General features: G+C 37.0%; 3 protein-coding genes across 4 annotated transcripts; 1 reads left to right on the forward strand and 2 right to left on the reverse strand.

Moving 5' to 3' along the window:
- Window positions 1–287: 287 nt before the first annotated feature.
- On the reverse strand, window positions 288–10,332 carry LOC146484036 (autophagy protein 5-like). The gene is made up of 8 exons (XM_085105345.1): window positions 10,214–10,332; window positions 8,185–8,312; window positions 5,582–5,660; window positions 5,081–5,158; window positions 4,399–4,483; window positions 3,220–3,314; window positions 2,327–2,381; window positions 288–1,207 (listed from the first exon to the last, which is right to left on the reverse strand). Exons 1-8 carry the CDS (start codon window positions 10,322–10,324, stop codon window positions 1,008–1,010), a joined length of 831 nt encoding a protein of 276 aa, XP_084961471.1. The 5' UTR covers window positions 10,325–10,332; the 3' UTR covers window positions 288–1,007.
- A 15-nt stretch (window positions 10,333–10,347) lies between these two features.
- On the forward strand, window positions 10,348–11,534 carry LOC146484037 (dimethyladenosine transferase 1, mitochondrial-like). Its single transcript, XM_085105343.1, has one exon. It carries the CDS (start codon window positions 10,365–10,367, stop codon window positions 11,490–11,492), a length of 1,128 nt encoding a protein of 375 aa, XP_084961469.1. The 5' UTR covers window positions 10,348–10,364; the 3' UTR covers window positions 11,493–11,534.
- Window positions 11,535–15,614: 4,080 nt separating this feature from the next.
- On the reverse strand, window positions 15,615–20,165 carry LOC146484038 (uncharacterized). 2 transcript variants are annotated; one of them, XM_085105349.1, is made up of 4 exons: window positions 19,859–20,165; window positions 17,836–18,099; window positions 16,755–16,949; window positions 15,615–15,926 (listed from the first exon to the last, which is right to left on the reverse strand). In XM_085105349.1, exons 1-4 carry the CDS (start codon window positions 19,929–19,931, stop codon window positions 15,712–15,714), a joined length of 747 nt encoding a protein of 248 aa, XP_084961475.1. In that variant the 5' UTR covers window positions 19,932–20,165; the 3' UTR covers window positions 15,615–15,711. The 2 variants fall into 2 exon arrangements, with proteins under 2 accessions (XP_084961475.1, XP_084961474.1); XM_085105348.1 differs by having other exon boundaries at window positions 16,755–16,955; window positions 19,859–20,153.
- Window positions 20,166–21,234: the final 1,069 nt, after the last annotated feature.

The raw sequence follows: 21,234 nt of genomic DNA on the forward strand, positions 1-21,234 counted from the left end.
AAGTCAATGATAGTTCAGGATAGTTGATAATAATGCATGATGGTGGTGAAACGAAAGCGCGAGTTCTAACTTCCATCGCTGTTCCAGAACTGAGATACATGTAGTGTGAAAAGGGAAGACAGCAATACAGCGCACGGGCCTCTCTCCATCTCCTTTTCTCGTGACACGTTTTGATGTCACTCTTTTTATTTTTCTCCTTCCCACTATTCGGGAGCGTCAAACAGGCCTACTACGCGGTTGCGACACCCATTGAAAGCCCTCGGAAACAAGAACAATTACCACAGGTGTAATATATAAAACAGAGTACATGTTTATTATATTATCTACAATTTTTCCTCTCAATGGTTATCTCGCAAGTATACATTACTATCATTACTTATTCTACCATTTTCTTCATTTTTGTACCTATGAAAAGCATGAGCAAACGATGAAACTTTGAAAGATTTTACAAAAATAACAAGTTTAAACAAGCAGATATATTGTAACATCTTAGGGTTTATTGTCGCGATTTTATTGCATCTAGATTTCGCAAAGTTTCTGTTATGCTTGGTTGCCGACATAATAGAGACCTTTAGCTGGATTCTTGTACGAGTACGGCAACCCTGAATACGATATTTGACTTCACGTTTTTAGGGAAGGACTAAGCCGGGAGGAGCGACGAACTTCAGTGACGAAGCTGTATTGAATGATGATAGCTAAGCCCATTTGTGATTATGTTACTTTTGTGATGTATTATAATTTCCTTTTGTAGTAAGCTTTTGAAATAGTGCATAAATAAAAAATCTGAAATCTGAAAAGACGAGATCATCTATGTTTCGAGGACTTGTTTTCGCCACTACGACGTTCTCTCAAAAAATCGTACTAAAATGGCGACGGCTATCTCGTTTTCCCGCCAAAATGATACTAGTTCATTCACGCGCTCTTTCTCTATTGAAAAAACTCGTAGTTGTAGAGAACTTTTGATTGATTCGTCAAATACATTTTAAGCTAATATACCATACATGAGATTACACCACTCGTACAACAACAACGTACAGAAAATTGTCCGGATGACTAAAATGTTCACTTATCCAGTGGACTGGAGTCTCTAGTGGGGGCTCAATGCCTTGTATCACCACTCTCCATTCATTATCAACCACCCCTCCCCCACTAGAAAACACTTCAGGAACAAACTCATGTAACAGATCACCAAGGGTGCGATGCTCTCCTACAACAAGAAAACAAGAACAGACAAATGAAGAGAATTTTAAACATTGACCGCGAGCACAAATATCTTTTGTTAAAACAGAAGTTTTTGGTTGTCTGTTTTGTTGGTCGGAGAGTGGGGAAATAAGCCATTTTTTTCATCTAGCTTGGTATGGGGGGAGATACACCGTTTGCTCGTTTGCCCAGTGTTCTTACCAGGATTTTACTTTGGGGGGTCCAAGGGCCCTCCTGCCCGAAAAATAGGGGCCCTGCAGGAACTTAAGAGGGTCAAGATTAATCGCGTTCTGTGACAAGAATAGAAAAAAGTCCTTTGGCTTTTGTTTTGACAGCCATGCATTCTGGAAAACGCGGTCCTTCTTCAGTGAAACAACTGCTTGATCTTCGCTTGTTCTATTGTCCACTCCATCGTCATCTCCATCAGAATTTTGTTCTTGTTTTGTTCCTTCTTCGAGCCTAAGTACTTTTGGTGCATAGTTTTCATTTATTAGTTCTTATTTCCAAGCAGAAAAAAAACTGAAGTACTTGCTTCTCAATCAAAAATTGCTCACTAATTACTATAAGTCCATTTTGCTTGTAGCATCTGATCTGAACTTGTGCGCCATCAAGGGCGCATTTTCCTTGGCTTTTAATGCGCCATTTCGATTTTTTTTTTTTTTTGCGGGAATCCCGAAAGGCCGCAGCCTGGTAAGAACACTGTTTGCATCTAACATAGATGCAATATTTGTTAAATTCTTTGCCAGTGAATGGCGACTAGAACAAACAAGAAGAATGTTTTTCTCAGTTAATATCACGAGAACTTGCGGCGCTCGTGCTGTCGATAACTTGAAAAAGATTGAGTTACAATTAAATGCAGACTGTCTCAGATGTTTTTGACACTTTCAGCTACAGGGCATAATTTTTTCGGGGTCTTGGATTATTCGCCCGATTTAGCCATGTTCCTGAAAATTGCCCTTGGTTGCTAGTATGCAGTGACAGGCCTTGTAAGCGTTTGGGCTCTGATTTCACACGACAAGAGTCTGACATCTGCACTAGGGGCTACCATTTGTGGTGAAATGTTGTAAGATGGTAAATAAAAATGCAACCCCTTTCAACTGTACATATTAACAAATAAGGCACTTACCATTTTCATTAACAGGTCTGAATAACTCTTGGATGAACTGATTTGGATAATCAGACTGCAAGTTTAACAAAGAAACGAGAATTACTTTAAACAACAGCGACAAGGTTGATCCATCAATGATACAAAGGGCTATTCCCACCCTTTACGTGCCACCTATTTCTGCGCAGTTTATGACTATGCGGAAAAAGCAGATCTTAGCTAGGGCTATTGGAATCCAAAAAAGAAAATTTGGGGTAACAATGCATTTTCCAAAGATACCTAATTATCAATAACATTCTAAAAAGCTTTAAAATACAGAACAAGGATTCGAATTTTTTTCCAAATTGAAGTTTAGTTATCTCTAAGAAATGCGTGGTTACCCCCAATTTTCTTTTTGGATTTCCACAGCCCTTGCTAAGATCTGCTTTTCCGCATAGTCATAAACCGGACAAAAATACTTCGGTATTAGTAGGCACCGTCCTTAAGAACGCATGCGTAGTAACAGAAGGTACGCACAGAACGTATGTGCAGTAATAATAGAAGGCACCGTCCTTAAGCCACAACAGTACAGTTGTGTAGCAGTTCTCGTTAGCTTGTAAATGTTTTAATTATGTAGCAACTGCTGTTGTTTTTAGGGTTGGGGGTATTGTTCTGTTGTTTGTTCTATTGTTTTCTACAAGAGTTACAAGCGAACCACGTGAGACCTTAAGAGAGCCGCTAACGTCCTAACAGGGACCAGTATCTTTGCCTTACAGTACACTGCTCATTTATGAAGGGCAATTATTGTAAATTTTGGCCACAACTAATGAGGGAAGGCGCTTGCTCAATAATTTATGACATCTCAAACTCCTGCCTTCCTGAGCATATCAACATAACAGGAAACTGTATTGTAACTATTACACAATGTACACCACCTGAAATATTCTGAATGGAATAAACTTGAAGAATGGGTCATCCCCAGTTCTCTCCATCAAACGGCGGTTCACAGCCCAAAACTGTTCAAACTTGTCTGTTGGATGAAAAGAAAATTTCTTTTACTCTTCTTTCAGTTAGCCACATAGCCACAGCTGAATCACATGGGTTTATTTTTAGTAATATATCAAACATGAGAAAGCGTCTTTCATCAGATATCCAAACTCTAAGAAGTAGGTTGAAAAAAGTTTTTTTTTAACAACTTCGAGGTGTTTTTGACACTTTTGAGTGCCTGATAGGGCTTCTCAAATAATCAATAATTCTTGGAGAAATACAAGGCTAAAGTTGGCAAAATTGTATGGTAATAATTACCATACATACGTGGTTTGGATATGTGTTCCTAATTATTAGGAACACATATCCAAACCACGGTCGCAGTAGTGATTTTCTTTGTTTTCTCTTGATGAATTATTAATGAGTTTGAAAATGTCACATCAACAACAAGTCGGGTATTTCATCAGCAGATCCAAACACCTAGAACTGAAACTTGAAGCATGAGTTATGAGTTACTGGTATAACTTCTTAAAAGAAACTTCTGAAGTGAGAGCACTGGATACCTCTAACAAATATTTATAAAATTTCTTACTTCATGATTTACATTTTCCAAATCATTCGAAAACCAACAAGGGATTTGTGGATCCATCAAAGTAAACAGTGTTCAGAGTAGACAGTGTTCGAGGTGCAGCAGACAAAATTCGTTTGAGTTTGATCGAAATCTCCCAGTTTAATCTTGTACCAATAAAATCTATACTGTCAGAAATCATTTCTTTCCTACATTTTTCATCCGTAGTCCACAATACCATAATTAAAATTTTTGTGATACAGTCAACTCCCTTTATGCAGACACCCTCGGGATCACGGGTTAGTGTCCTTAATAACGAGAGTCCGTAATAGCAGGAATTTCCTTCAGTCACATGTCCGTAATTTATTTTTGCAAGGGATTTAGTTGCTGTCTGGTAGTGAAAGTGAGGTGTCCGCAAGGTGAAAGTTGACTGTACTCAGTTTTAACTATTAATAACTTTGTACACTACATGCAAAATTTTATGAGCTGATGCACTTGTAAAGCAAACTAATATGTAATTTTACATGTATATTGCAGATCTGTCCATGATATCACTCACCATTGCTTAGCCCCAGCCACAGCTGCTTATGATCTTTCTTTTGCATTGAATTTATTACTTGGGATCTGTGTTTCAAATTATCAGCCTGAAAAGTTTAGAAATGAAAACAAAAAATAACTAAATTTGAACTTCTACATACTTACACAACTTTAGATTACCATTAACAGTAAACAGTGTAAAATTGATATTTTGAGATACCATTTTTTTACCAGCTGTCCAAATTAAAAGTACTTGTGAAACAGCTCAAGGTTTGCAGTGTACATGAAAACAACTCGAAAATGTTAGGCTAATGTTGTTCTTGTTTAAGCCATTCAGATCACAAACCTTCTTATAAATGTGTCATTCTGAACCTTCTTGAGGAGTGAAGCCACAAAAATCTGTTTTTTGGGGCTGTTTCATGAAAAGTACTGAAGTTTTCATTGACAACCTTTTCAAAACATAAATTGCTATGTTCTGGCCAGAAATGGTCTTCAGTTGTGACTATCTATCATTTTGATGTCCTGGTAACTCGGGCAACTTTAATGCACCACAGATATTTTGCAATACCCTAGAATAGACCTCACATCATGTATGTTCCATGGACACTACAGTAGGTGTGAAGGTCTGTCAACAACACTTGAATCAAACTGACAAATTGGAATGTCCAGTAATATGAGATTTTAGTGTCCATAACGTCATGTACCTCTTTAACTGCAGACATGAACAGAGCTTCAATGGCTTCCTTCCCAGGACACCTCATAATTTTGCCTTCAGGAAATTTCTGCAAAATAATTTAAAAAATTTACCAGATGAGTAAACATTAAAAGTCGTGACCCTTATCAACATGGCCCCCTTCTGTGCTGACTGTATTCTTAATACTGTATCTATGAATTTTAAATCCCCAGACTTCAAAGCTTACTTGAGTAAAGACTTATACCTTTGTAGTGCTTAGAAGAATGATGATAAAATTATTAGTTTTCAATGTCAAAGGCAGATTTTATCCCTTAAACAGTAAAAGCATAATTATATTAACACTACAAGAAATAGGCCATTAATAGTTTGTATCTAGCTTTAAACTTCAAAATTATACATAGATATCTGTCATTGGTCACAGTCTGTTCCTCAAGCCATGCACTTTTCTTCAAGCTTTAGAACAATGATGGAACAGTATCTGTTGTATGTTTATTTACGTCACTTCCATTACCTGAAAGTGGACAGTGAGGTTCCATGGCAGAGAAGCTGAAGAGCCATACAGGTCAAACAAAACACCAATAGGATAGTGCCTATTAAAATTAATGTAAAATAAAGCAACATTATTAGGAGTAAAGAGAGTATAAAATCTCACAATTCTAGTAATCCACAACAGCCAGTGCATATTTATTTATTAGAAGCATTCCGATATGAATAAAAAAGCTTGAACAATTAAATTTAACTTCCAAATTTTTTACATGAAATATCAAAATAAGCATGAATTGATGTTTTGATGTTTCTCGTGACCAAGGATACCATCATTGTTTTAAAACCAAGTTTGGTTTTTCTATTCAAAATTGTCAGAATGATTTTGATGTTTCTCAGAACATCATTATCAAGAGTAGATCTATGTAATTAACATTGGAAGCTGAATTTATTTCATTTGTTAATAAATGCACTTCATCATAACAAATGAGACGAGATATCAAACCTTAAGAAGAAAAAGCACAACCCAAAGGGATCATTATTGTGAAAGATTGAAGTATTCATCTACAGTGTTGTAATTTAATCTAATCTGATTGTGTCTAAAGAGTTTATCAGCAAAAGGCAAAGGCCCATCACTGCAGATGCATACATAATATATGTTGTTGTCATTGTTGTTGTTTTTTTTTTTTAACAAATTGGGTACTAGGAATAATGCGAGTGGCTTTAAAAAAAAAAAAAAGAAGAAGAAAAACAATTCAGTGTCTATTTCAGATTATTTGCCATCACCTTGCCACTTATTAGGTATCAACTACTTTCAGGGAAGATTAATGATCTTTCATGCTTTGTAAATGATCTACACTGTAAATGCTAATGTTGGATGAAAAGAAGTATCAACAAGGTAAGTGTACTATCAAGGGAATTGAGAGGGTTGATAAAAGTACTAAAAATAACATGTATTGAGATAATATTAAAAACTTAGAGTTCATGCATCTAAAAACTATCTTAGCCACAAAATAAACTACACTCTTTTACACGACCAGGGCCCACTTGTTCAAAGCCCAATTAAAAATAAATAAATAAATAAATAATTTTAAATTAATACTTGTATCATACAAATTCGCATGTACAGAATTATGATCAAACACGCATAACAAACTAGTTTAAAATAAATGTATCAAAGAAATATATGTGGCCTTAATTTTACATGGGATGTATATATATAAAAATACCAAAAGAGTTCTATCTAAAATACAAGCAATCTCTGATAAACCATATGCATTCTCAAACAAAAAAAGTTTTCACTAGAACTAGATTATGCTAACACTGGGTTACTGTGGACATTAATATTATTCAAGGTCAACAAAAGTTCTTCAAAAACATTTTTTGTTGCTCAGTTTGGACTTAAAGGATTTTCTTTAAAATTTTAAAACATATTTTTGATGAGCAAGATGAATGATTAACTTTTAATCAAAGATTAACATTAATCAGCTTTTGAGCTTTCGCAAGTAAGTTTTAACCATCCAACACTAAGCTGAACTTTTTACTTACATACAGAAAGGAAGCACATGTTAATATAAATTATAACCTGAGACAAAGCATCCAAAATAATTTACCTGAAAACCAATCGAACAAAGAACATGTAACTATATCTTTTCTACTACCCCAAACATTTTATGTATTTGTAGATCACCGTAACAGCAATATTTAATGTTCTTTATATTTGTAATACCATTTTAAAAGATTGCATTAATTAGACTTCAGCCTGTATCACCTATAAGAGTTCTCATAGTTAAAGTCTCTTTGGTAATTATCATAGCCTAGTACTGTTATTATTATTATTGTAGAGTGGCAATTATTTTGTTTATTTGATCTGATCTCCTTTAATCTTGGCTTATAAATAGTTACACAAACTAATCACTCTAGAGACTGCATTACCATTCACAGTCAATCCACGTTACGCGTGACCAGTATTTCCCAGAATGAAACGAACATTTGAATTTCTCTTTGTAATGTCCGACGTTTGAATGGAATGTTGAACATTTCTCTGGAAATCTTTCCGAAAAAGACGCATTAACCGAAGAAAAGATTCTAAATACTTGGGAAACAATCGTTATTCTTAAAACACCTGTAAAGAAAAATTCATAGCTTTATACCGTCAATAAACTAGGGAAATTTCTACGGGAACTCTGAAATCTCATTGGGGATGTTCAAAACTGACATGTAAATTGCAAAACTCCATTCAAATTTCACAAATACCGGTCAAGCGTGACGTGGATTGACTGTACAAATTTACAGATGAAGCTTCCTTTTGCAATTTCAACTATACCTCAGAGCCACAACTGGCTAAAAATGTTCATCCATGTCCTATAAACCCGAAGTGAGATGAGTTGTCTATGAGCCCAGACAAATCAACTTACCAGAAGTTAGGTCGTAAAAAGCAACATGAAGATTATTAAAGCGTGTGCTTGTGCTAACATTCATCCAACGAATAACAATGAACCTTTCCCAAAGTCTCTCTTGACACAACTTTGGTGGGTCAAATTAACTCCATCTTTAGACAATTCAACTCATTTTGGGTGTATTAGACAACCCTCAAAATGTTTGCCTAGTAATGCTGCTATCTGCACCTACCATTTCAGGGGCTGCCCATCATATTCAAACCACATTTCATCCACACTTTCATTACTGATCGCCCTTTGGAAATGTCGCTGAACTTTGTCTGTTACAAGAGTCAAGTAGCTTAATCTGGGTACCAAAAGCTGAAAAAAACATCAACACATACAACTCATTAATGTATACTGAGTTCCAGAGAATATCTGTTGTAGGTTAAAATGAATCCCAGGTTAAAATGATTTCAACCTAGGTTGATTTGTATTTTCCTTTGTTAAGGTTGGGTAATTTACATCTGAAACAAAGGAAAATACAAATCAACCTAGGTTGAAATCATTTTAACCTGGGATTCATTTTAACCTACAACATATCCATACCCCCACCCCCCTTTTCAAGGGAAAAAAATTTGCTAGTCTAGTGCTGAAGTAACAGTGTGTTTTGTATCATTCAAAATGAATAAAATTGCTGTTTTACAAAAAGATTGAAATAACAAAACTCCCCATACAGTGCTGCTGGGTGGGTATTAGGGCACGTCCTTGGGCTTGTAATCTGTACCTCCTGGGGGGCAATTCTGTGTTCATTTTTTTTTTCTCTGCATTTCTTTCTTTCTTTGTTTTTCAGACTGAGAGGTAATATTTCACTGCATTTACTGTACTGCGCATTCCAACATTTAAAGGTTTATGTGAAGTCCACACATTGGTTTAATCGTTTGAGAGCTTATGCAGTTCATCAAATTGGGATTCTCAAAATCCCCAATATCCTCTTTTTCAAACTCCAAAAACGTGTACTTTTAATTGAATGAGCAGGCCCTGAGGGTGCCCATACTTGCTGAAAGTTTACAGCCCATCAAGCAAATAATGGAACTATGGAACAACCAAGCAAGTGAAATTTTCATCACGATAACTCATTCATTGCCCATGTGCAATTCACGAGTTAAAAATGAATTCTATTTACCAGAGGGAAGATCAAAGACCCTCCTTAGTTACAGGTTTCCCCAGGCCCACAGGAGCCAACTTTGTCCCGAGGCTTGTCAGGGAGGGGGGTTGATGGTAACAGAAAAAAATGAACCATACATTATTCAGACTGCAAAGTAGTTGTTACACCAGATGTGCCCATCTCCTTTCCCTATACTTAGACATTTTTGAAACTATAACAAAAATTTTTATGTATTATATTGGATTAGAGAAATTATATTAAATAATTGAAAATGAAAATGAAATGTTTACATTGGAAATATTAGCAATAGGAACATGGAAATGGTATGAACATAATGATGCATGGACCAAATCTCAGGAGTAAGCTTGTATTCCATATAAACTTAAACTTAGCCCTATAGTCGAAGCTGAAGTTTATTTTGTAACAGGGGATTGGGGGGTGGGGGGGGGGGGGTAAAAGTTCCAGTTTAAACCAAGGTGCATTCCACATACATACTACGCCAGGGATATGCTAAGTGTTATGATGTCCCACATGCCAAAGCAGCATGCAGAAACGTTTATGTTAGTGAAATGTTATGCTGACCGCCATGCCAACCTTATCCTCCAGACTCCCTGCTAAACCCTACACTGGGAGAGAAATTCTGGATACTTTTGGATAGCAGGAGTTCACTTGAATGGTAGAAGTTTCCAAAACCCAAAGTAATTTTTCTTTACGCCAACACCTATGAGGTAATCTTATGGCGGGCACTACCTCTGTCTTACACCGCTTTACGCCAAAGACCATGCAACCACCGCTTTACACCTGCACCAAAGATCGTGTGCCGATACGACGACTGATTTGCAAACCCACGTACGCCAAAGATCTTTGGCGTATTAAAACCCAGACTGAGTTGTTTCAATGAGTCTTCTGAGGCTAAAACAGCTCGGGTATTCAACTGTTTATTGCTTTATACTGTACTTCAATTGTTATTCCTTCTGTGTAAAATCAATGCAAACAAATAGGAAGGTACATGTTCCAGAAGAAAGGAGATCCACGTCTTGGTGGGCAGAAAGCAAAAATGACACGAAACGCCTGTTTGGAATTATAAATATTAAAATACCTATCATCTACTCACGTAGTAAGGATCTGGTTGTTCTACTGTGACCACCTCGTCCGAGCTAAGATTAAAACAAACTGGAAGCCTTCCATCCCAAATATATCGCAGAACCTCCCTGTCTTCCGCCATTTTGAAAGCAAAACATTCCCATGAATCCTTTCGATTTCCAATGTTGTTACATCACAACATGGCGGCTCCCTCGAAACACGTTGCTGAAGCATCGAGGATCCTTCCCTTGCTAAACAGGAGTTCTAGAACTTGGTATTCAACAAATTCCCACCTGGTAACGAAGTTTCACTTGGAATTGCTTAAACACGCCAGGAAAAACTATAAATATATTCTTGATGAGAAGTTAGCATCGAGAGTTGCTCAGAGTCTTGGAAGTTTAAAAGATGGCGTATTAATTGAGACAAATCCAGGCCCTGGGATACTAACGAAAGCGCTATTTGAAGGTGGAGCAACTCACATTATTGGACTTGAACCTGAGAGAAAATTTCACCCAGCTTTATGGGATCTTAACGCACAGACACCGCAAGGAAAACGATTTGATTTGCTTCATGGCGATTTTAGTAAAATTGACCCACATGATGGTGTAGCAGGTAAGGAGGGATACTGCACACCCCCTGCCATTTCATCTTCGGATGTTTTAAGCTGTGTGGAGTCGAAGCCGTGGGAATCTGACAATTTAGCTGCGAGATTTGTCGGCATTGAAGCTGCCTCGAACGCCACAGTGCTTCCGAGAGTTTTGATTGGACAGTTAAGTCAAATGGCGGCGAGAAAGGGGATCTACCAGAAAGGGAGATGTGAACTGGCATTTTTCTATGCAGAAGAACGAGCGCAAAAAATAACTGCTCAGTTTGGGAGTAAACATTTCAGCAGACTCTCTGTTATGGTGTCTCTGTTCTGTGATGTTAAAGTTTTACTACGGGAACCTTGTGCAAGTTTTTATCCGATGCACAGCAAAGAGAAACAAAACTTTCTTAACCTAGTCAGTATTGTGCCAAAGAAGGTTCCTATTGTTAATATCTCAAGTGAAGATTTGCATCATCTTAACTACTTCATTAGACTCTTGTTGGTCAAGCCAAAACGCAAGGTTCTCGATGCCATTGAAAGCATTAGCCCCGGAAGTCATGCAATATTAGATCAGTTGCAGTGGTCGCATGATACACGAGCGAGAGACTTGTGCCCTGAAGAAATTGGCAAACTGGCAAGTGCTTTCTTTCAGTGGGAAGGAAAGTCACTAAATTTTTTCTATGATGCAGGATGTAATGAAAAAGAAAATTTAACATTTGTGTGAATTCCTCAAGACTCAACATCTAATAGATATGATACTTAGTATACTTTTGTTCCAGTAGTTATTGCACAGTCACATATCAAAACTCTCCCCTCTTTCCAGAGGCTTCAGAAAATTGGAAGCATTTATGCATCAGTTAATTCCAGCAGTGCCATAACCCCTATATCAAACTCTAATGTACAATATACAATTTTTTAAACTGATTTTTTCAATTTATAGGGTTTGATAAGATAAAATAGCATGCACCAAGAGCAAGTACTATTGATCATAATGTTGATCAACCTGTTTTCAGTAGTTTGCAATGTGGAACAGCTTCAGATTTAGTGTAAGAGAGATCTGTTTTTTTCTGGACGGAAACTATTAACAGTGAGTGTGTGATTTTAAATCACAAAAATGTGTTAGTAGTGATTCTATGGCAGAGAAACATAAATTGAAAGTTTCCATAAGTTTGCAGTTTTGGGTGCTTGGCTCCCATCAGGAATATTTACTTGATTGTTTGGCCTGCCAGGGGTGGGGGGGGGGGGGGGGACTCCCTTATAAGCTTTAAACATGTGCTACCCCAAGTGATGTGGTTTATGAGTTGTTTTGGTCTGAAAATAGGTATCAATTTTATCATTTCTTAGGTCTGAAAAAGGGTATGAATTTTTAGAGGCCAGGGGCCCGTTTCTTGAAACTCCCGGTAACTTCCAGGCCCGATAAGTGTCTTTGGTGAAAAATGATACTCAACAGAAGTCAATTTTTGTTAGCTTTGAATACTAAATTTCAAAATCTTATAATTCTATAAACACATTGGCCAAGTACCATGTCTGTAATCACAGTGTAATCGGCGAAAAAAACATTTAAAAATATACTTACCGGGCCCGGTAAGTTACGGGACTTTCGAGAAACGGGCCCCAGGTCTAAAAGATGAGTATCGAAAATATTGGACTATGGTCAGGATTTGAAAAACCGGGTTGTACAACTCCACCTACCCCCCTACCCTCCCCACTGGGTTGTTTGAAATTCATTCCTTCACTCATTCTGGTGCGATAAACTAAAAACCAATTAGAAAAACAAAGAGAAAAACAAAGAGAAAAAAAAGAGGGGAAGAAAAAAGAAAAATTTAAAAGCCACGGTCCACGGGAAGTAGTTTTTCTCTCTCCCCAGCCTTCGCTCGTTTTCCTTCGCCCCAGCCTCCAGAGACTCGATTATTTCAGTTAACGGAAAGATACAGTGAAAGCACTTGTTTTCATATATCAGAGGGCCCTTTCTCGCTTTAAATATTCATACTCAAAGTATAAATCACTCTTCTATTTTATTTTATTTATTTTAGTTTTTTTTTCAAGATAAAAAGCATGTCTATAAAAATAGCGGGATTCAAACCTGTGCCGTCGGATCACCAGGCAGTGATCTTAACCACTAGACAATCGACGACTCGCTGCCAGAATTCATAATTTTTTGGCTACATACCCTAACCCCCACATAAATGCCTACCGGTCCAGTTGTTCAAAGGCCGGATAACTTTATCCAGTGGATAAGTCTATCCGTCAGTTTCAATCTGTGCAAAAATTTCAGTATTTCCTCTTGTACAAGCGAATATGCACACTCTAACCACAGTTAAGTTTGGGAGTGAACGAAAACCTTGGACAACGTTTTATGTGAAGCATATTTTAGACCCTGAATAGGGCCTTATCCAGCGGATAAAGTTATCCGGCCTTTGAACAACTGGGGCCTGAGTGCTAGTTTAATCTAACCTGGGTACTTTGTAGGCTAACCAGAGTGCTATTTAGGCTCACCAGAGATTCACCTCATGCAATTCTCAGTAAATGTCCAAGGGCCCTCTCATCTATTCCTTCCAGTGCTTACCAAGATAAAGAGGCACCAGGCATCTTCATCGATAAAATTAAAGTAAGTTTGCTGGTTCATATTTTGGTTTTATTTGGAGACGTATGACCTTTCAGCGTTGAGTTTTGATAGAGTATTGAACGCATCGAGATATTCGGGGATCCTTCCCTTCTTTCCCTACAAAAAGGTGCAATCTGATCCCACATTTAGGGGATTCAGATTTACTAGTGCATAAAAATCACCAAAGTACATTTTGCATTGTCATACTTTTACCTTTAAGTCTGATTATCCATTCGATGTATTTTATGCATTTCTTTTTGTAGGTAAATTAGGTAATAGTTGGTTACACACGACCCCTCAAGTATGTAATGCTTTTATTTTCATCGTGTTTAATAAAGGATCTTACCGATGCACCTTGCACAAGACAACATCGATGGCCTGTACGCCTGGCGTGCAATGGGACCCACCGCATAACAGCCTCTTCAAAGCAGCTGAAGGGACATGTAAACTGTTCGTGCTTCCATGAAAGTGCGTTTTATCTGTACATGTAGCAGTCATCAGTCTTTCATGACGCATGGCGGTCCGCCGTGTACGACAAATGCTAATCTGTATTCTTTTTCAATTCCAAAGCAAAATGAATGCCTTCCAAAGATTCTTTCATAAATAAACTATGTTTATGTATTGGGCTACCTGAGCAAAACAAAGTACAATCCTATAACAATGCTTTTATGCGACGCACAAGTGTTCAACGTGCTTTTAAAAAATGTTTCGGCCCTCTGGTCATTCCTTTAGTTATTGTCATTTATTTAGTGAATTGTGGAGAAATTTACAGGCGCACACCATCAACGATATTGAATCCAGCACTAAATGTTACTCCTAGTGAGATAACACGATGACATGACAAATTTTATTTCGATCTGCATTCAATTACATAATTTCGAAGTTTTGTTAAAAAAATTTTTGACAAACATTGCTCAATGCTTGTAACAGCTTTTGTATGCCACATGCACGAGGTAAACAATACATGAAGTTTGCCTTCTCAAAATCGCTCAAGTTTTTCGAGTCACCTCTTGCATGACTTTTACCACCAGTTAGCTTATTTGCTCAAAAAGGATTTGTTTACTCAGCAGACGTTTTCTTCACCCCCCGAAAGAAAATTAACCACCTTAATTTAATTTGCTGGTAGAGTGAATTTTCCTGTACGATATTTCACGTCAAAAGGTTACTTTAGATGGTTATGTTTGAATGTTCCTATGCCGTTAGACGTAAATAATTTATAAAAATAACAATAAAAGTTGAAATGTGAAAAAAAGAAAGTTTTAAAAACTGTATGTAGTTGTAAATTTGACCGAGTTCCAAAAAAGTGTTGTATTTTGGTTTCCATTCCCTTGCTACCAAAGCACACCAACAAGCTAGTATTGTCTTCTCTCTCTCATCTATCTAAGCAGGAAATTAAGAGTAGGGACAACAACGAAAAGTTGTAGAGTTCAAAGAATTCGAATGTGTGTAATACAGGATTTTTTTGTGCTGTTCATAATACTGGAATCCAAAACGAAAATTGGTGGTAACCACGCATTTTTCGGAGATAATAAAGAAACAACAATTTTCAAAAGCTTAAAAACACATAACAATATATGGCAGTTTTTTTTCCAAGTTGAAGCGTAATTATATCTAAAAAATGCCCTTGTCACCCCTAATTTTCGTTTTGGATTTCAATAGCGCTTGCTCAGATCTGCTTTTCCGCCGTAGTTATAAACTTTTTTAAAGAATACCGTTGCATAAGTAGGCACTGTCGACCTTGGAACGTATGCGAAGTAACGAAAAGAGACACTGTCGTTACTAAACTGAAAATGTACTCCATTATAATCAATTTATTTTCTTTATTAATACTCTTATTTTAAATCTTTTAGTTTTGTTAACTAACCTACAGACATTTCAGCTCGAGTTTATTTTTCAACCGCTTTTCTTTCTAATCTTACAAAACCAAAGCGAAACAAATCATGTGCATCTGACCAATCATAACGCTGCGGCAACGGAATTAGCCAATCAGGTCTCAGCGCAGAAAACATATGCATGCGACCGGATCCAAGCGCGGGAAAATAAATATGAACCTAGTGTAGTGGGTTCATTTTACATCAGTGATCAGTGGTTGGTTAAAACCGCAAAATCATGGTTGAATATCACGAAATATATGACAAATTGTTTACCTTTTACGACCTGAACATTTTATTACAAGTTAAGCAATTTATTCAAATATATACTATCTATGTTTATTAATCTGAGATTAAAAGAACAGTGAAATAGTCTTAGAAAAAACTTTTACCAAGGGTTTATTTACATTTAGGTTATATTTTCCAATGTTACATGTTCAAAATAGTTTAAGACCGCCAAAGTGATGTCACTGGGAAGCCAGTAGAGTTCTTGGCAACATACAAATCATCATCATGATCACAAAACCCACAATGAAACCAGCCAGCATGTTGTCTTGAAATTTTTCCTGTAACTTTAGCTGGTCCTCGACATCTGTCTTTAGTTTCTCATAACTTTCGCAGCTTTTCTTTAACAGCACTTCGTATTCTTTCATTTTTTTCTTTAAACGTTTCTCCTGCTCACCTTTGAAAATAAATAAAAAGCTTCAGTCAATGATTAAAAAACAACCAGCAAAAATAATAATTGAATTACAGCGAAAGGGCTTGTAGTATTATTGATGATGATGATGATGATGATGATGATGATGATGATGATGATGATGATGATGATGAAAAATGTTCTTACACCGAGCCGTGAGAAAATGATTAAAAAATTAACTTGGCAACACAGTCATTCACGTTTTGGAAAATCTTCATTTTAGCAAAAACGTGATAATCTTTTTTTTTTTCCCGCGAGTGGGAGACCGTGGAAATGACATAAAAAGCGCTGAGAGATAAACTTATCAACTCATCGGAGGTAAGTTATGTTACATGTTGAGTTTGTGTTTATTTGAAAGTAATAAATTAATTAATTATTACCCGCGAGCAAGTAACCGAGCGTACAACTAGGAGTGGCCAAAAGCTTAATGTACCTCTTTTTAAAACAGCCTCAGGTCAAAGAACATTTTATTATAGAACTGTTGGACTTTGGAACAATTTAGACCCCCTTTTTAAATCAAGCCGTTCTGTTCAAGTTTTTAAACGTACCTTAAAGAATAAGCTTTTAGACAATTTTGTAAATACTTCCTGAACTTCATTTATTTTTAGTATTTTTCTCGATTAGTAAGTTTAGATAATGTTGTAATTGTTTTTTTTTTTTAAATTTGATTAATTTTAATTGTGTAGTTATTAGTAACTTAAGTATTTAAATAATTGTTCCTAAAAAGCCCCATTGGGGAGGTAACAAGAAAGTATGTATGTATGTATGTATAGCCTGTCACAATCGGATCTCCAACCAAGGCTAGGAATGTACCTTTTTTCTCGTCCAACATTTCTCTTATTATCTCTATTTTTGTAACGTTGCCTTCTAATCGTTCTGAATGATCATTCAGAATCTCTGCATGACACTCAAACATCTTCAACAGATCCCGTGATTTAGCTTCCTCTTCATCTTCATGTGTTGATCCAACAAGACGATCCAGCAATACTTCGGGCTTAAACTGAATATCTGAAACTAGAAGGCGGATGCTGTGGAATTAAATTCTACTGAAAAGAACATTTTGTTCGTAATCAAGACTTGATCGATGTAGGCGATTACTAGACAGAGTTGTTCAAAAGACTGACTGACGGACCGACAGATTGACCGACTGACCGACCGACTGACTGACTGACAGACTGACTGACTGACGGACCGACAGATTGACCGATTGACTGACTGACGGACCGACAGATTGGCTGACTGACCGACCGACTGACTGACGGACCGACAGATTGGCCGACTGACTGACTGACTGACTGACGGACCGACAGATTGGCCGACTGACTGACTGACTGACGGACCGACATATTGACCGACTGACCTACCGACTGACTGTAATTAGCTGATTTCATTGATTAACTCCATGACTGAATCGCAAAGACGAAGGTTATTAACTTAATTGATAAACCAAACATCGATCCATTACTGATCGATTGACTGGCTGGCTGACTTATTGGCTGACTAGTTGGCTGACTGACTGACTGACTGACTGACTGACTGACTGACTGCATGACTGACTGGCTGACTAATCGACTGAATGGCTGGCTTGTTGACTTACTGACTGAATGACTGATGACGACTGACTGACTGACTGACTGACTGACTGACTGACTGACTGACTGACTGACTGACTGACTGACGGACTAGCTGACTGACTGGCCTGGCTGACGTGATTGTCCCCTTTCATTGTCACTCGCAGCAGAATGCAAGTGATTGGTTAATTGTCGAAAGGACTAACTAATTTACTAATTGACGGACCAGCGATCTTTTTAATTGCTCAAAAATACGAAAGAAATGGCATCAAATGCTGAGCCTAGAGGTGCCAAACAAAGTAAGTTTATATTTCTTGCCTTACCAGTATCGCTGTGCTTGTCTTTATCTTCTTTGTCCGCCACGATGTTATTGATAACATTTTCTAGCTCTTGAATCTTAATATCGTGATCCTCGAGAAATTTCCGTTGATTTTCCAAAACGCTCTCCAACATTTCTAGTTTCTTGACCAAATCCTCTTTAGACAACTTGTCGACTTCTGTTGTTGCGCCATAATCTTTGGACAGCGGCTTATCGCTGTCTCCACTTATTAATGACCTTTGTTCTGGTCGACTGCTTTGAGATGAAACTGTGTATAAAGACTCACATTAGCCATACAGGGTATTGGTGATACACTGACTTGTCACACAGAACGTGCGTGCTTAGTTAAACATAAACACTCTTTTTTTTATAAGAACCTTTTTATAAGAAGGTTGACTGGCTGAGATTAACTAAAATTTAACAACATACTAAGAACATTACCCAGGCTGAGATTCAGTTATAATTAAGAACATTTGTATTACGACCATATGTTTTCAAAGTGAACGGTATAAATAGAGATAAAATAATACAGGTAAAAATTCATTCTGTATTGTCCAATTAACCCCGGCCAAATAATCGGGTCTCTTGGTCACGTCCGCATAGATTTATTAAAATACTATAAATTAAAGCTAACTAAGAACAGCTTAAGAACTTTTCAGGCTCAAATTGCCAAAAATAATAAAAACGTTCAGCCTGCCTCAGCCCCCAGATTAGACGTTCCTATAAAAAAAGAGTGTATCTGGAAAGTTGAAGCTGCTTACATTTGTGTTAGCTACCTGAAATCAATCACAAAACCGACTCGTGCAATATTTTTCCTGTACACTGTCATAAAACTAATATTTCAGTGATTCATGTGTGAGTACAGAAACAAGCGACAACGGCTCCCCGCCCACCGCCCCGAGTCAGCTTTAACGAGCGTTTAGCGTTTACACGCATGTAAAAATTTAGCGACCGAGACAAAGTTGACGCTACTTTATTAATAATGATTTTCGGAATTATTTGTTGAGATCTGGTTGGTAGATCTATTTGAACAAATAAGGGCAACTCGAGAAAGTGTTTTCTCGGGTACCGGAGCCCATATATACTTCGAATGGAAAATTTTGCATTACGTGCTAGTTAGCAGTCTACTACGACAGCCAATCAGGCGCCAAGACCGTGTATTCCATTTGTGCAAAATGTTTAACAGCAAAACAAAATATAATCCCAAGAAATATTACGGGCAAGATTTGAACAAAACCTATGTTTGGGTCAAAAATTGTAGAAAAATACATACGAGTCGAACGAAGCAACGTTTTTTTTTTTACTTCTTAATAACGAAGCTACTTTTCTTAATTCGAGGTACAATTTTTGTCGCCTTGAAAAAATATTCATCACCTGAGATCTCTGATTGTCCCTGTTTTAATATTTATAACCACAAAAACTCACAGCTTGTGTTGAATCGCGTGAACTTATTATCAAAACACAAGGCATATTTCAATTAAAAAAACGGCAAGAAAATTTGTACAATATTTTTCTTGGCACTGTTAAAACCGTCTTTTTTAATACTTTCCTTCGCAAAAAATTAATACCAACGAACGCCGCACAGTTCCTCACCAGTTATAAAATCAAATGTGATAACCTTCTGTGATAAAGAGGAAGCTTCTGTCCTCCGTGATCGCTTTTGTGAAAGTGGTAATGAAGCCTAGACATACAGACATGGAGCGTACCACAGTTCTCATTTAAGTCTGTAGGGTGTATGTACATACATTGTTTTAATAATATCTAGTTCAATATAACACCTTCAATGTAAAGCTCATGTAAACTGAATCCATTAAAGGAACTGCCGTGATCGAAATCATCGCGTTCAAAACATGTTTTCATTTAACGTCGTTGAAAATACCATAAAAGAGATTAATTATTTCCTTTACAAGTTGTACAAATCTTTTAACATTTTCCGGTGTCATTCGTTAGAAATATTTCGCCACAAACTACCGCTTTAAACTTCAATTGTGAAGCTGCAAACGGTAAATAAGTCTAAGTATATTTACCATGTTTTGCCTTCTCGTGCGATAACTCGAGTTTTTCACGCCACTCCTTGAATCTCCCCACCAGCTGGCCCATTTGATCGGATGAGAAAATTGATAATTCCTGCAAAAAAACTATTTGCCTGGGTTGGAAAGACCGTTCTTACCAAATAAACTGAAAAAGTACTGCATGTGTTTGTTGCACAAATTAGTTCTTTCGTCTGGCCCGTCTTGGTCTCAATTTGTTATTATTCACCGGAGCAGCTGTGTCAGGCTTCGCTTATTCATTGGAGGAAACTTTACAAGAGGTCTATTATGTTCTTCCTCTTCATATTTAGTTATTCAGTGTGTGAGAAATTCAACGTGTATCAAAACAACATTTATTACAGTGTAGGCCGGTGTCATTAATTCTCAACCACGGAAACTAGACTTAAAACGTTGACAGAGTTTACACGATGGAACCTGTTTTTTATTTTAAACCTGTAACTTAACGCATTATATGTCGATGATTATCTGCTAAATTTTAACTCTCACGTCATGCATTTAAACTCATTTGCATGCTCTCTGCAAATTATATATCGTTCTCCTGAATATTCAGTTCGTTCTTTTTCTATTTGGATGGTTACAATATTAAAAATGTTAAGAACATATATTCATATCAAGATCACGCCATTTCCTAACAACTCAATACTATCACCTATAGCTGTTGAATAATACACATATTTTGAGGAAATACACAACATCGGTTCAGATACAAAGACTTGAAATATTGAAAACAATCTTTATCTTTCTATTTATCTTTGTACTGAAACGTACTCATCACATTTTGAACAAAAACTGGAATATCTCTGGAACAAGCGAAGAAATTAAAAAAAAAAAAGAAAAAAAGAAATGCCATTCTTGTTCTCTTTGAAAGGCCTTTCAAATAGGCATAAATTATTTTTCACTTAATAGGCACTTCACGATCTGCCGAGATCACATATCCAATGCACTAACCTACACAACACCACCCCACCCTATCAGTGAGGAGAGAGACAGGTGTCAATCAAACTTTCCCTTCCTAGAGGGCATCTATTCAGTCAGCATAAATAATTTCACGTTCATATCAGGCACTTGAGAATTATGACTTTAGTTAAATTCGTTTGCAACCAAGCTGCCACTGTTTGCTACGCTTTTAATTTCGGTTGTTAAAATGCTGTCTATCTTGCAACCTCGTTCCCAGGGTCTCTCCTCTTCAGGTCCCTCTCTCGCTCTCTGGGACGTGAATAGCAGAGCCCTGGGAACGAGATTGTCTATCTTGCTGTGCGCCTCGATTAATTCCCTCATGCCGTCACTTTAGATTTGATTGCTTTTATATTGTACACAATTTTAAACTAAGCTATGACTAGAATGAATACTTC

Source organism: Pavona decussata, unplaced genomic scaffold (assembly GCF_977016875.1).
Source record: "Pavona decussata unplaced genomic scaffold, jaPavDecu1.1 SCAFFOLD_37, whole genome shotgun sequence".
Taxonomy (NCBI): domain Eukaryota; kingdom Metazoa; phylum Cnidaria; class Anthozoa; order Scleractinia; family Agariciidae; genus Pavona; species Pavona decussata.

Excerpts from the sequence above, each read along its gene's own strand:
- LOC146484036 (XM_085105345.1), bottom strand. The coding sequence starts at position 10,324 with ATGGCGGAAGACAGGGAGGTTCTGCGATATATTTGGGATGGAAGGCTT. Across the intron at positions 5,661-8,184 it reads GATGGGCAGCCCCTGAAATG|GCACTATCCTATTGGTGTTT; the intron begins GTAGGTGCAGAT and ends TAATTTTAATAG. Across the intron at positions 5,159-5,581 it reads ACCTCACTGTCCACTTTCAG|AAATTTCCTGAAGGCAAAAT; the intron begins GTAATGGAAGTG and ends ATTATTTTGCAG.
- LOC146484037 (XM_085105343.1), top strand. The coding sequence starts at position 10,365 with ATGTTGTTACATCACAACATGGCGGCTCCCTCGAAACACGTTGCTGAA.
- LOC146484038 (XM_085105348.1), bottom strand. The coding sequence starts at position 19,931 with ATGGGCCAGCTGGTGGGGAGATTCAAGGAGTGGCGTGAAAAACTCGAG. Across the intron at positions 18,100-19,858 it reads GCACGAGAAGGCAAAACATG|TTTCATCTCAAAGCAGTCGA; the intron begins GTAAATATACTT and ends CTTTATACACAG. Across the intron at positions 15,927-16,754 it reads AATGTTGGACGAGAAAAAAG|GTGAGCAGGAGAAACGTTTA; the intron begins GTACATTCCTAG and ends TTATTTTCAAAG.